Here is a 16,427-nt window from a genome sequence, read left to right as displayed (position 1 = left end):
ATTAACACTACTATAAATATCTGTACCATTTTTCATTTAGTCTATAGCAACATCACCTTTACTGTCTGTACCTCTGTGTGTATGTTGTGTAGGCTGCCTCCCTCCCCTCTCTCTCTCCTTCCATCTCTCTCTCTCTCTCTCTCTCTCTCTCTCTCTCTCAAAAGATGATGTGCCATCTTCGTCATTCGGACGGATCCGTGACATCAGATCCTACAGAAATGAGAAGACTGGCTGGAGACTTTTATAAACTATTATATACAGCTGAGAGTTGTGACATTGCCTGCACTAAAGACTTGCTTAAAGACTTACCTCAGCTGGAAGAAGAAAAGAAAAAGGAGCTGGATGGTAATAACTTTTCATGAGGTTACAGAGGCGATGAGGCAACTTTCTAACAGCAGATCGCCGGGGATTGATGGATTACCGGTGGAGTTTTATCAACATTTCTGGGACCTAATAGGACCAGATTTATATGAAGTTATTTTAGAATGCATAAAAAATAATGCACTTCCGATAAGTTGTCGTCGAGCAGTTTTGTCATTGCTTCCAAAGAAAGGAGACCTTGGACTGCTAAAAAACTGGAGACCGGTATCACTGTTGTGTCTGGACTATAAAATTGTTTCGAAGTGTTTAGCAAATAGACTCAAGCACTGTCTGGATTTGTTGATCAAAAATGACCAAACATATTGCATTCCTAAGAGATCTATAATAGATAGTCTTTTTTGTGTTGTTGTGTTAAAGGGTTATGGATTTGGTGATGTTTTTATTTCATATATTAAGTTGTTGTATTCGAATGTTTATGTGATGGTGAAAGTAGGGGGTGGTTTAAGTGCTCCAATACCCGTGACAAGAGGCATCAGGCAAAGCTGTCCAATTTCTGGACAACTATATAGCCTAATTATCGAAACTCTATTATGTAGGTTGAGGAAGAATTTAAATGGAATTCTAATCCCTCATGGCAACGGTCATTCAAAGGTGGTTTTATCAGCCTATGCAGATGATATTACAGTTTTTATTACAGGAAAAGAAGATATTGAAATTTTAACAAAAACTATTGAATTGTATGAAAAAGCCTCCCCTGCTAAGGTCAATTGGACAAAAAGTGAAGGTTTTATGATTGGCAATTTGGAAAATTTTCCACAACTTCCAGGAAGGTTGTGTTATGGCTGCCACCGCCCCACCTGTATTTGCCTGTGCTTTTGAGTAGGCTATCTGGTATGCTGAGCAGGCTGTGCAAGCCCACGCGGAGGATTGGCTGCACGAGGAGAGAAGGTCCCGCCTACTTCCTGGGTTTCTGGTGACCATGCCATCGATTGGTGCGGCGTGCTCTACGGGCCAATCAAAGGGAAACAGTGACGACCACCACCTGCTTAAAAGCCTGCCGGGTCTGCCATTCGAGGTTGCAATCTGACCCGAGTTGCTTGCCTTGGGAACACATGTCTCAGAGCTTGTAGTAGTGTTTTGTTACCCGTGCCAGACTTTGTCTTGACTGTGTTTCACTGTGTGAAGGTAAGGGGTGGGCCAGGTTTAAGCTTAGATATAACTGACATCTTTCTTGCGCACACCATAGTTGTTTTATGTTAGTTTTCACCAGGTTCAGGGGTGTTGTGTGCTTTGTGTTTTTCAAATGCTGTAGGTTAGTGAGCTTTTGGTTTATTCTTGTTTTTGTTAGTACCTCTGTAGAGCAGTAATCCTCCTTTTGAGGATCTCCTTTTGTTATAATTGTTTGTTGATTTCCACAGCACCCATTGGCCCATTCTCTGTTTGTGCTCCACTTGCGTTACTTAAAATAAATATCCTGTCAAACCAACAACATCTGGTTTATGTCCCAATATCCCTAGACACCTCGGGACGTAACAGTTGCAATGGAAGAAAGATGGACTAAAGATTTTAGGAGTTTTTTTAGGAAATGATCAATTTCAGAAGAAAAACTGCTAGGGTTTGGTAGAGAAGGTGTCTGCCCGATTGTCGAAGTGGCGATGGCTATTACCACAATTGTCATATCGAGGAAGGGTGCTGGTAGTAAACAATCTGGCTGCTTCTATTCTGTGGCACAGGACTATGGTCATGGAGCACGTCTGGTGTCAAAACTAAAGGAAGAAATAAACAACGCATTACCAAGTGGGTACAGAAGTTTTATTGCACAAAAAAGACATGAGAATAACCAGGACATGGGGGATAATGTGCAATTTCCAGAACTGGTCATTTCTCCAGCAATGAAGGAGGATGATGAAGAAGAAGTGGTCGACACCGTTCTATCCTTTGGGAATCCTCAGTTTTGTTCCTTTAAAAGCATGTCAAATAAGGAAATGTACAACATTACAGTAAAGGCCATTTATCAGGACTCTTTTAGAAAACAGAAGGCCTCGAAGTGGCCAGATTTGTTGAGGCCAGACTTCCTGATAAGAGACAGGTGGAGGGCCCTATATAAGCCTCCTGTAGAGAAGCGCTCCGGCGATCTACAGTGGAGGATTATTTATGGGGCGATAGCAACAGACGGACATGTGGCACACCTGAACACAGTGGTAAAGGGGGAATGTCGATTCTGTGGGGAAAAAAGAGGATTTGGAGCATTTGTTTTTAAAGTGTGAGAGATTAAAAGGTATTTTTAAATTGCTTGGGAGCTGGTTTAGGAAATTTGATGAGGAGTTTTCGGATAGGGTGTTTATTGGAGGAATCAAATATTCATTTTCAAAAAGGAAAAAAATGTGTCTTTTAAATTACCTAATTGGAACGGCTAAACTGGCAGTGTGGAAAACACGGAAAAATAAAGGCCTAAAATTGGCAACTATAGATCCTGAAGAGATGTGCAAGCTGCTTGTAGCGGGGAGGCTTAATATTGAATTTGCGTATTATAGGTTGACAAATAATTTATTTGGTTTTTGTGAGATATGGTGTGTTGATGAAGTGTTATGTATGTTGCATGAGGATCAGTTTGTTTTGAAATTTAAATTTTTTTAAAAGGAGTTTTATAATAAGAGTACAAATGGTTTTATGGTGATGGTTACTTTGTTTATAATCTTGAAGTAAAAATGTATAAATAAAGGTATTGTTAAAAATCTCCGCCTGGCCGCCCACCCTGAGCCATGGTTCTGCTCGAGGTTTCTGCCTCTTAAAAGGAAGTTTTTCCTTGCCTCTGTCGCCTAGTGCTGCTCTTGGTGGGAATTGTTGGGCTTCTGTAACTAACATCACAGAGTACGGTCTAGACCTGCTCTTTTATGAAAAGCGCTGTGAGATAACTGTTGTTGTGATTTGGCGCTATATAAATAAAATTGAATTGAACAAAGGTTCTGTGTGACTGTTGGGAATATACACAACAAATGAAAGCTAAAGGATTTGGCTGGAATATGAATTCAGTAGCAGAAGAATACGGATAAAATAACATAGAATACAGACCAATTACTGTATGGGGTAATTTTCCTCCGTGGATATTTCCTGTGCCCAATGTGGACTTGAAGCTTCTAGAGAAGAAGAAAGAAGGGAGTGAAAGTAATGTGGATAATAGTGGATATTTGGTTCAAGATTATGTGAAGAGGAATTATTATAATTATATGCTATTATTTACTGATGGATCAAAAGATCCATGGACTGAACATGTAGGATCAGGAGCATACACACCTGAGTTTAATGTAGTTATATGTAAAAGAATTAATGATAATTTATCTGTATATACAGCTGAAATGGTTGCTATTATTTTAGGGTTACAGTGGATAGAAGAGGTGAGGCCTGAGAGAGTTGACATTTGTTCAGACTCCACTGCAGCCCTGTATAGTTTGAATTCCAAAAAGACAGGAAGAGATGATCTGTTGATTGAAATATGTACAATAATGCTGAGAATACAAAGAGCTGGAGTTGATGTGCAATTTGTTTGGGTCCCTGCTCATGTTGGTGTTGATGGGAATGAGAAAGCAGATGAGACTGCAAAGACAGCGTTGAAATTAAAAGATGATGAAATAATGCAAGTTCCCTTTGGAAAAGGAGAGGCCAAATCATTAATTAGAACAGCAGTGAGTGACGTATGGCAGATAAAGTGGGACACAGACACTAAAGGGAGACACTATTACAGCATACAGAAATCAATTAAGGTGAAGGGTTTCAAAGGGAAATGTAGAAGAGATGTAGTGGCTTTTTCAAGATTAAGGTTTGGACATACTGGGTTAAAATCAACGCTTTATTTAATGGCAAAATGTGTGTCTGATAAATATGAGGTTTGTAATGTTCCTGAAAATGTCGAGCATGTCATCATGAAGTGTAATAAATACAATTCTGAGAGAAACAGACTTACGTGACAAGATATATGAATAAGGACGGGGATGGAATTTAGAAGGGATTTTAGGGATGAGTGAGGAAACAAAGGAGTGCTGCAAAGCTCTCTTTAATTTTCTCAAATCTACAGGATTAGATCATAACATATAGCCTTTTGTTTTGTTTGTTTGATTTAATTTTGTTTGTTTTGTTTTGAGTTTTGTTTTCTATTTATTTATTTACCTTTTGGTGCACTGAACCCCCTGAAGTAAACCTTGATATTACACACTCCGGTACAGTAGGTGGCGGTATGCATCTGAACATGTTGGTTGCGACCCGGCATAAAACCCAGAGAAGAAGAAGAACAGTCACCGCTGGCTTTTTTTTTTTTTTTTGTATCGATGTCAACACCTTTCATGTGCTGACATAACTTACGTGTTAATGTTTAGCTCCTGGAAAGTTGCATGATGACATAAAAACCCTCAAAACGCTATAACATTAGAGTCGAAATCGCTTCTTCCACAGTAAGTTAGCCTACGGACAACCAGCACACCACACGCCACAGAGCTCGGTAACTTAAATCAGATGACAACGTTAGCTTGATTCAAAGTTATTAAAGGCAGAATGGCAGCCTTGCGTACAGCAAAGACAGCTTTGAGGAAAGAAATAAAGCGACGGGTTGCTGCACTGAGTGACGAGGAGAAACAACGACAGTCTCTAGTCATTTCACAGAAGGTAAGGAGAAGATAAAGCCAGTTTGAAGATTTTGAAACAATTACTTGTACAGAGTAGGCTGTTACCTTTGCTAGCTTTGCCGATGTTATGCAACAAAACATAGATTTTTGTTCCTACCGCCACGTTTCCAAATAGAACGCAAAATTCCAATATAACGTTTTACAATTCCCTGCCTTGGATATGGTTAAAGACATGTATATGTTTGAATGTGACAAAATACTTTTTATAAATTCATAGGTTAAGTTTGATAAGTCGGCGTACACCTAGTGCTGCATGAAGCTCTTACTTAAGTTAGATAAAGTTTGCTTTCCTGCGGTCTTCCAATAACGTATCGGGAAGCACTGAAAGTTGGACGTTTATTTAAATAAAGTGATTTTGGTGTTTATAGACAATGCCGAATAGATACGTTTGTCCAACTATCCTTATCAAAGTTTAAAGTTATTCCCTAGTAGTTACATAACTGCTGATAATCAAAATCATACTTAATATGGCGTTTTTTTTAAATGGAGCTTGGCCTAATGACACTCAACATGCTCCTTATCGCCACTAATTGGTGTGGGCTGCCTTTATTCAGGACATGCCAAGAAACGGCCCTGGCCAAGACATTTGGTTCCAGTGGAGTCGGTGTTGCGCAGAGTCGATTGCCCGCAAAGCATGCCTGTCTATGTAGATGTCGTCATTGGCAGCAGAGACAAAACGTTGGGGTTTTTTGATAACCGCCACTAGATGGCGCTGCGCTAGCGAGACACAGGCCAAAAAAGTAGTCACATCAAATTAGAGGAGCTGAATGAAATGTTATGCTGTAAAAAGAGATACAGCTGTGATTGTGTGTTCATTTTGTTTGCTGTCTTGTAATTATTACTGATACAGAAAATACTGGGTACGTACGGGGTAAAGTGCTGATCAACAGAGCTGAATAGTTGACGGTGTTGGGATTACGGTGTTTTTCTCAACTGTGATGTGCTACCAAAAATATAATATTAATGGATGAATGCAATAAAAACATAAACAAGGATTTATTATGCATGTCTTCTACTTCATTGTATGACTTAACGGGTCTATTCTACGCTAATTCAGCACTGCATCAGCTAAGAAGTGGTACACTGGAATAGAAAACAAACTTACTGTTCTCAAGTAATAGAGTTATGTATGATTTATTGTCATTCTTTTAATTATACAAGATGAAAGAAATGCAGACAGGTATAAAAAATCTTGAATTTTCTCCACTTGTTACTCTGTATTTACACAGAAACAACAAGGCAGTGTCAAGAATTTCATTATCGCAGAAATACCCTGAAATATTGTTATATGAATAGGGGCAGGTCGCCCACCCAGGGGCAAACTGGAACACAAATTCAGCCCTGGCACTGTAGCCACACGCATCCCCACTCACGAACACACATTGACTACTTAGGCTACATTTGTGTACAGATGGTGAAATAATATAAACAGTAGGCCTGCCATATGAAACATTTAATGTATGTGACTAGCACATAGGGCTGGGCAATAAATCAATAATTATTGCAATACAATTTTCAACCTATAACAAATGTTCAATATATCAACACTAAAAAGTTAGATTTTATTCATTTGAATCATGAACAAATTAGCACTACATTTTTCTATTAAGATATTTATTTTATTGAGGAAAAGGGATTGAAAAAAGATCTTACTTATTTTTACTCAAGCGTATAAAGAAAAGATTTTGTCTTAATTGTTTCGAATGTTCTTCCTCAGATTTGTTAAGTGATCCAATGTTTAGCAAGTTTTTGTCATGTTCTGATCATAAAGAACAGTTTAAAACCACAATTAACCATCTGGTTTCTACAAAAAGCAAAAATCACCCTTTTAACTTGAAAGAAATAATGATTTGACATCGTGATAATTATCGATTGAATGCTTTGAAATTTTTTATCGCGATAAAATCTTTGGCCATATCGCCCAGCCCTACTGGCACATAAGTGCACACGTTTAACAAGTTTATACATATCGTTAAAATAATGGCTGTCCATCTGAGTATGGTATGGCATCTGTGTGCTGTCTGTCTAAGCAGTTTGTCTGCTGTTACTGTCATTCTCTACTGTAGAGTTAATTACAAACCCAACACTTGTGTGTCACTGTTTTCTACAACTACCACACTCCTGCCTCTGCTAGGCCTACAGTAGCATCCTTACTAGAAGATCTGGGCCCTGTTTCAGAAAGCAGGCTTAACAAACTCTGAGTTTGTCCCTGAGCTCTGGGTTGACTTAGCCTGAGGTGGGAAACTCTGAATTTTCGGTTCCAGAATGGCTGATCACAATCAGTTCAATCAACTCTGAGTATGTTGAGCCTGATTGAAGCGTGTGCGTGGGGATGAAAAAAATCCATCATCAGTGGAGCTCCGATACTACGATTCACCATGACAACGGGTAAATAAAGGCAGTGCCTCTATTTTAATCGGGTGGAGCTAGTAATATGAATGCGCGCCAACATGGACCCTGATTGGCTCTAAAACAAAGGAGTGGAGGATCAATGCGTTAACATTATTAGGCTACTATCCAGCGTTGCTCATTCATCATTTACCAGACTGGAATTTCCTTAATGAATGATAAAGTGCAACAGCCCATTACATTCTTTTTAAATAGGAAGGCTATATTTATTAGGCTGTAACTCGATAATCGGCTACCTGATTATATAATAGGTAGGCTATAGATCAAATATATGACACAGTTTACTCGTGAACCTGTGATTGTAAAGTCACAGTCACACCCAGCAAGTTAGCCTATAAATAATTTTTTGCAGTGGAAAATGTGTCAATAGGTTAAAGTTTTAGACGTCTATTTTAAATTAATAAAATCTTGCTCATTTTGTATTTTATTAATGCTGTCAAAACACATGATAATTACGAATGTTTCAATCAGTGTGACTACAATATGAAAGATTACTGTTCATTGATCAGTTTTATAGGTTAGCCTGCATATTAAACAGTGATTACTGCAGTAATGTAGCTCACAGTAAGTGTTTTCAGTGCGACTGTCTACAGAGTCACAGCGTTAAAGATGGACAGATTTTATTCTAGGCTGAGGATAAATCCACGATGTGTGAAGATCTGTCCGACATCGATGACAGATTGATCATAAAAGCGTCATGTTCAAGATCATGTTTGGGTAAAAAACTAATAGCCGATCTAACTGAGATTTAAAGTTTTTAAAGATGTAAATGCGTTCAGATATGTGCTTTGATATCGACAGAATGAATGAGGAAATGAAACGGCGTGTAAGACAGCCACCTCAGGCTCCGCAGGAGGGGAGGAGTCAGAGAGAAACTGACGGTTTTCCAACTCATCCTGTGAACCTGTGAACCTTCACAGCATCAGTTGCCAGAGTTACTAATCTAGGGATTATCTGATCTCGCTCTGTGAAACGGAAAACCCAGAGTTTCCCTCATCTCAGGTTTAACATACTCAGAATTTTCACATACAAAGAATTTCCGCTTTCTCAAATGGGGCCCTGGGGCCTGTGACTGTACTGATTCCAGAAACATCCTAGTTAATGAACACAGTATAGGATTTAAGCATAGCAGCAAAATCTTTTCTCACACACCGCTCTCAACATTGGACACATGAATAAAAACAAGTCTGGTAAATGGCAGAAGTAACATGAAAATTACTTCAGCTACCTGTATTTTCCATGTTTTCTTCTTACCTCTGCGGCACTAGGCCGTTCTGTCCTCAGCTGCAGCTTCAGCAGCCGAATTTAAACCTTTCAAAAAGAGGTAGTTTAATTTCAGCACCGTCCTACGGTCCATTGGGGTTTTCTGTTCTGACAAAACTTTACTGACAATCAGCTTGTGTTGCACTCTCTTTGATGAGGTGATTAATATTGACTGAAGTTCCCAATTTAAGCAGCTTAAATGGGTTGGTCAGCCCATCTCGGGACCAGGTCAGCTGTTGCCAACTGGGCCAAATTCTTTATATTTATTATTATTAGACATATTGTAATTATTAGGCATATTTTTATTATAACCATAGTAAACTTGTGCATGTGAGAGAACCTCATCTTATGTAAATGCTCCGTATTTGTATAGTGCCTTTCTAGTCTTTTTCGACCACTCAAAGCGCTTTTACACTACATCTGCATTCACCAGTCATACACATTCATACACTGAGCCTAAGTGCTCAAACAAATTTCTATGAAACTAATGTTCACACTCATTCATACACTGGCGGAATAGCCGCCAGGTTCAGTATCTTGCCCAAGGACACTTCAACACGCAACCAGGGGGAGCCAGGGATCGAACCGCCGACCTTCCGATTAACGGCCAACCCGCTCTACCTCCTGAGCCACAGTCGCCCCATCTTATGCACCATCGGCCTGTAAAAACAATTTATTTATATAAATTCAGTGTATCAATTTCTATTTCTAGTAGCTTAGGTTATTTCTTATTTAACCATTTTAATTCTACTTAATTTTCTACGTTTATTTTAACATTTACCCACTAGCCTACTTGAATCTGCGCTCTTTATTTTAGGATTTATGATTGGGCATTTGGCATTTAGGATTTAAGAAAGGCCATATAGGATTTGGCATTGGGAATTTAGGATTACGGATTGGGGATTGTATGCGGCTTGACCCAAAGGCTTGATGTAGGGTTTGAAAGGGCAGGGGTGCAGAGGCACATTATGGACAGCAAGGGAAGTGACTGCCGAAGTGCACACTGCAATGAAGCCAAACAGAGCAACTGAGCAGGGTTGGAGGGAGGAATATAATGTATAAAGCCATCACTTCCACTTAATGAAAGCCTTAAATCAAAAGTGTGAAATTTTGAATATCAAATGCCATAATTATCTTTATTTCTGACCCAATAATTCCTCTATATGGCACAGCAGCAAAAATCACATTGTCATCATGTTTATATTTTTTAAGTGAAATGAAATGCAAATATTACAATTCCCACTAATAACATGATTCATATCGCAATTGCAATATCTACCAAAATAATTACAATGTGATTTTCCTTTATTGTTTTTTCTTTGCATATCATTCAGCCCTTTTTTTACAGCTGCTTCTGGCCTCTGATTATGTATGCATTTGTTTTAGCTCTTCAGACACCCCAAGTATGCGTCCTGTAAGCGGATTGCAGTGTTTCTCAACATGGATGATGAGGTGCGCACTGAGGAAATCATCAGAGACGTGTTTAAATGGGGTAAAAGCTGCTTCATTCCCAGATATAAGAGCAGAAGCAGCCATATGGACATGTTGAAGCTCAGCAGTCTGCAGGACATAGAGATGCTTCCTCTAACATCTTGGAACATCCGACAGCCTGCTGAAGAGGACAACAGCAGAGAGGAAGCACTGGCTACAGGTAAGCATGTAGACTCTCTCTCTCACACACACACACACACACACACACACACACACACACACACACACACACACACACACACACACACACACCATCATCTACAGCAGGGGTGCCCAACCTTATTTGAATCAAGATCTACCAGTTTTATTTAATATGCACACAATGAACAGAAAATAATCCAGATGAAAAAATAAATGAATAATAAATGAATCTGCTCAGCCAAATGAATAAATGTAATGTAGTTCTCTGAGTTATATCTTAGTGGGACCGCTGGCACTGGGAGTAGGCAACTAGTTTCTCTTAGTCTGGCCAAAAGGAGCTGGTTGCAAACCTCAGGCAGGCCACAAGGTGGTCATCTGTCATTGTGAATCTGTACTTTGACTTAGTGATCTTGAGCAAGTTCAAAGTATCTTATCAGAGCGATTTACTGACTTTGCATCTGTTGAGCCTATTGCTAGCTATCTGTATTTTCCATTTGGTGCAGGTATTGATAGATGTAGATTGCACTGCCTCCAAAGTAGTATTACTGTTCCACCTGGACAGCTCTGCTGTGCAGAATTCTGACACCCACCAAACGCCCTGCAGCCTGCCTGCCCCCCAGAGTCCTAGAACTGTATGTAGTGAGACATGATCGAAGGGGGGAAGGTGAAAGAGGTCATAGGGAGGCTAGAATGGTCCTCCACACTGGAGCCAGCATTCAGCCCTGTCCCCCGCCCCCCTAGGCAAGAGAATGCCAGGTCCCTCCAAGCCCAGGGTTTGGAGCAAGAGCTCCTCCCCAGCGCGCAGACCCGCCCCAGATGCAGAGATCCAAAGCCCCGAACCACAGGCCCACACACATCCCCGAGGCAGCTAAGCGCAGCCCCGACCCGCAGCCCACCAACAACCCCCCCGAAAGCCTCACCACCACCCCATCTCCCCTTCCCCCACACAATCCGGAGCACCCAGAGCACCACTGGGCTATCGGAGCAGGCACAAGCCAAAAAACAACCCTCAATGCACCCCAACGCACAATCCTCCCCCACACAGGATCTCCGGACAACCACCGAGCATCAAATCAGAGCACCAAAATCCAAAAGATCCACTCCGCAGTGGTGGCGCACCGAATACAGGGAAAACACCAGTCCTCCCGTCACGCGCATGCCCCAGACGGCCCTGGCACCACATAGTTTTCTTGGAGATGGATAAGGCAGTGAGAAGCATGTATGATGTGTCAACTTCTATACTAATCAACTTCTATCTAGTCACTTAGGTCCCCCAGCACGCTGACCGATGGGGAAAATGGGCCGGGTACCTTTGCCATATTGATAGGTTTTCACATGTGTCTTCTGACAGAACTTTTGAACAGGTGAACATTGTCACATAGCATGCATGTAACTATCAGATATGTTACCTGAGCAGTTCCGGCAAATGTTTGACTGCATAAGACCCATTCTGAACATCCTTTGTCCTGTATAGTATGTTCTATGGAGAGTTTTATACTATAAGTTGTAGATTGGGATTTGTAGCTTTAAAGGTATTTAAACATATCTGCATTCAGAAGTTTTGGTCTGGACTAATGGATAGATCGGTCTCCCACTTTGAGAATGGGAGAAAGATTGAACCGTCTTTTTTCAACTTATTTATTTTTTAAATAGTTTTGGGGGCAGGAGTTTAAGAAAGTCTGTTATCATTGAAGGTAGATCTCAGTCCATTATGTTATCCTTAAATCTTGCCTGCATTATGGATTTAAACTGTTGATATTCAAAAATGTATTATTGCTTATTCCATATTGTGCCACTAGATCCTGGAATGGAATAAAGTTACTGCCCTGCATTACATGCTCTAGATGTCTTATCCCTTTTATCATACCACACTGGGGAATTTAGTGTTATCTTGTTTTGCAGGATGTCAGGATTATTCCAGATTGGAGTAAGTCTGCATGGGATAGTTGAAGACCTAGATATTTTGAGAAATTCCCACCAGGCTGCTTATGTTAATGCTTTTAAAGCAGGTATGAGGTTTGATGCTGGAACTGATGAATGGCACATCAGAAATTTTAATTTCCTTACAGAATGTTTGTTCTATGCCCATCCATGAGTGGGTCCATGGTGCTTTGATTCATCCATTTTGAGATAGATTTTGGTCTATTGGACAGGAAGTAATATTATATATATTATATATATATATATTTTATAAATACAATTTGGCAGTTCTAAACCACCACAATCTTTCTTATTTTTCACAAAAATGTAGAGATGTTTGAGTTCAGTGATTTAAACCAGACAGCAGAGGGTTGGGTGGGTAACATTGAAAACAGGTAATTGATTTTAGGTAGGACCATCATTTTTATGGTGGAGACTCTTCCCATGAGTGATATGGGCAATGATGTCCATCGCACAAGGTCATCCTCTGTTGATTTTAAGTAGAGGCGTGTAGTTTAGCCATGTCAGTTCTGACAGCATGGAGGAAATATTGACACCCAGATATTTAATATTCCCAGACCTTAGCGGTGTGGTAGATATACTCTGGAAATCACACATTACAGGTAAAACTATGGATTTACTCCAGTTAATGGAGTAGTCTGAGATGGATGAGAATTTATCTTTAAGTGTGATTGTTTCAGAAAGAGAAGTTTGTAAGTTTAGGAAGAAAAGTAATACATCATCTGCATAAAGGCTTATCTTGTAGTGTACATTTTCTGTTTGAATTCCTTTTAATATTTTTATTTTGTCTGATGGCTCTATAAAAATAGTGAGGGAGACAGTGGGCAACCCTGCCTGGTACCCCTCTGAAGACTAAAGCTTGGAGAAGTATGATTATTTGTCCTGACAGAAGCTCTTGGGAACTGTATAAGAATTTAATCCAGTTAATGAAAGAGAAAGGGTAAATAGGAAATTTCTATCAAATGGTTTCTCTGCATCTAAAGAAACAACTGTAGTTTCCAGGTTATGAATAGTGGCATAAATCATAAATTAAGTAGCCTGTATTGTTGGTGGAGTGCCTGCCCTTAATAAATCCTGTGGTGTATTATACCAGGAGTGACCTTCTCTAGCCATCTTGCTAGGGTTTTGTATGCAAGGTCACTGAGAAGATTGTTTATCAGCAGCATAACTTTTTCCTAAGACTAATGATTGCTTTGATATCTTTCAATCTGGATTTTGCCCCAACCACAGTACTGAGACAGCATTAATCAAAGTGGTTAATGACATTCGTCTTAACTCTGACTCAGGTAATTTATCAATTTTAGTTCTTTTAGATTTAAGTGCCGCATTTGATACTGTTGACTATTCAGTTTTATTAGAAAGACTAGAAAATTGGGTCAGGCTATCTGATACAGTACTTTGCTGGTTTAGGTCACATCTACATGTCAAAGATTGCTTTGTCTCTATTGGCAATTTAGTCTCCCAGAAAGATGGCATGTGGAGTTTCTCAAGGATCAATCCTTGCCCTCTCTTGTATACACTTGCTACCTTTAGGAAAACTTTGGCGGGAAAACAACATGCCCTCTCACCCTACAGCCCTATTAATTCCCTATGCCACTGGATCTCTGTTAAATGACTGGATGTGTCAGAACTTTCTCCAGTTAAACAAAGACAAAGCAGAAGTAGTTGTTTTTGGTTCCAACAAAAATTAGAGAATTAAAGAGGTGGTATTATACTCATTTTCAGGTTCAAAATCTTAATTAGGGGTTGTACCAGAACAGGTTTACATGGTTTAATTTTCAAAATACACCATATTTTTATACTGCACATTGCTGCAGCTCCTCTTTTCACAATATGTGTTGTACGCTCCGCTCTTGAGCTACAGAGTGATGCATCTTACTTGTACAAAATCTTTGTTGGGAGTTGCACATGCGCAGTTCCCAGGTAAGGACTACTACCGAAGCAGAGAAGGGCGGGTCGTAAGAAACAAGGTAGTGTGATCACAATCAAAGCCGCTTCAGACTGCAACCGTAACCTAGCAGATGGTATAAGTTTCTCACAAGTCCACAACCACACAACATCATTGTTCCACATCTTACCATAGACCACTACAAAAATCACCATATTTCAACTAAATTTTACATCAGGTGTAACATTAGCATTATAGTTATATCTTTGTTAGCCAACGTTTACAACAACTCCCCACTTTAACAGTCTGTGAAGTTACATTGCCGTGTTTATTTTAAATATAATTCACAACCAATAAAGCATACTTACAGGTTGTGATTGTGAATTTCCAGGCCCAAACAGAGTCGGAGTTGCATCGTCTTTTAGGACTAAACATTGAACTGTTGACGGTGTTCTGACGATCTATGCTGCCTTGCCGATAAATGCTACCATAGCGCAAATCGATCGACTCGACTCGGCCCTGCTCCATTTTCTATTGCAGACAGTACCCAGAGATAGTACGTAGCTTGTCATCATAGCGATGCCACACACAACTGCCGTGACGTAATGTTCAATGTTTTCCTCTGCCGTTGTTGCTGCAGCGGTCTGTGTGATGGCGGGAGCAGAGGGCTCTGTGAGCGGGCGGCTGGCCGGCTCGCCAGCTCCTCCCGCAGGTTGGCACAGGCTTCCCCCGCAGCCACTTGCAGAGCTCCTCAACTACTGAAATATTCAAGCACATTTTTGTTCCGCCATCACTTAATAAAACTGTAAATATTCGAGCTGATTTCTCACCTCAAAACTTCTGGATTTAGTGACTGGAAAGTGGATTTAGTGATGAAATTACATATGAAAACTGTAAAATATAAAACTTTCTGTTGCTGGCCTCTGTCTGGCGCAAGCAATGATGATGCAGTGAATAGTGAATATTTTCTCTGACCAATCAGCAGTCTGTCGTGTTTTCACGTTACATTTTAGTATCCCTCAGCTCGCTTGGAACTTCAACCGAGGTGAGGTGATACGAAAAAAAGTACCTGGAAGCAGGTACAGGTACAACATTTCTACAATGGAAAACCAAACAAAGGCGAGTCGAGCCAAGTCGAGTTGGTACTGTGCAGTGGAAAAGGGGCTTAACTAAAATCAAAGGGCCTCCTCAGACTAGCTTGGTTTGAGGGCGTGCCTGGCCCCGCTAGCCACTTGGCAAGCTTTATGACGCGTTTTCATTGTGACGTCACAGTGTAGGAAGGGAAATGGCTGGACTACAAACGAGTTGTTTTCAAGCAGTTCAGAGCAGAGCTTTCTGTGGGAGATGGGAACTCCCTTTGGGCTAGACTTAGACTAGCCAAAAAGCAGAATACCATCTCTTTAAGGCCATCGACATCTATGCAGCCTTAACGTCTTATCTTTTATTGTTTTATTTAATTTCTTTATTTAGCTGCTTATTTTATTTCTTAGATTTTATTTCATTATAACTAGGCTACTTCTGTTGCTCCCTTAATTTTTATTAATTTTAATTCTTTCCATCATATTATTTAAACATGTAATGTTTATTTTTTATGTAAAGCACATTTATTTGCGCATGTGTATTAAATGCGCTTTATAAATAAATTTGCCTTGCCTTCCTTGATAGAGGTTTTTAGCCAGTTGGCTAAAACCCCTGGATCAAGGTTAAGCTTTTTAAGAAGAGGTTTAATTACAGCTACTTTAAAGGGCTGTGGCACATATCCTGTTAATAAAGACTGAATAAAGATTGATCATATCTGTTAAAACAGTGCTGACTAAGGATAAAGCAGCCTAGTGAGGATGGGGTCTAAGAGGCAGGTTGATGGTTTAGATGAAAAAATTATTGAAGTTTATTGGTAAAGATTGAGGGAAGCAAAGCAGTCTAAACATATATCTGGTTTTACAGTTGTTTCTAAGGTTCCTGAGTTTGCGCAGGGCCTTCCTGTAAGTTTTAAGACTATCTTGCCTAATTAAACAAGAATTTTCAAGTTTGGTGGAACACCAGTTCCTCTCAAGTTTCCGTGATATTTGATTTAATTTGTAAGTTTCAGTATATACCATGGAGCTAACTGTATTTGTTATGTTATTTTCTTTTTTAGAGGGGCTACAGAGTCGAATGTCATTCGCAGCGAGCCTGCAGCACTATCAACAAGATGATCGATTTGGGAGGGACTGAAATTAGCATAGGAGTCCTCCATTACTTTGTGACTTGATAATGAATTTAGAGCTGATGGAATCGCATCCTTAAATTTAGCTACA

General features: G+C 39.9%; 1 protein-coding gene across 1 annotated transcript in view; it reads left to right on the top strand.

Annotated features, from left to right (window-relative positions):
• Positions 1–4,627: 4,627 nt before the first annotated feature.
• The window catches only part of mthfs (5,10-methenyltetrahydrofolate synthetase (5-formyltetrahydrofolate cyclo-ligase)), a 16,213-nt gene continuing 4,413 nt past the window's right edge, over positions 4,628–16,427 (top strand). The window contains exons 1-2 of the mRNA XM_046074850.1: positions 4,628–4,977; positions 10,056–10,320. Coding sequence (XP_045930806.1) covers positions 4,867–4,977; positions 10,056–10,320 — 376 coding nt within the window. The 5' untranslated portion in view covers positions 4,628–4,866. The remainder of the gene's footprint in view (positions 4,978–10,055; positions 10,321–16,427) is intronic.

This window comes from Micropterus dolomieu, linkage group LG17 (genome assembly GCF_021292245.1).
Source record: "Micropterus dolomieu isolate WLL.071019.BEF.003 ecotype Adirondacks linkage group LG17, ASM2129224v1, whole genome shotgun sequence".
Classification (NCBI taxonomy): domain Eukaryota; kingdom Metazoa; phylum Chordata; class Actinopteri; order Centrarchiformes; family Centrarchidae; genus Micropterus; species Micropterus dolomieu.
The sequence above is the reverse complement of the archived record's forward strand: the minus strand, read 5'-3'. Positions and strand labels throughout refer to the sequence as shown.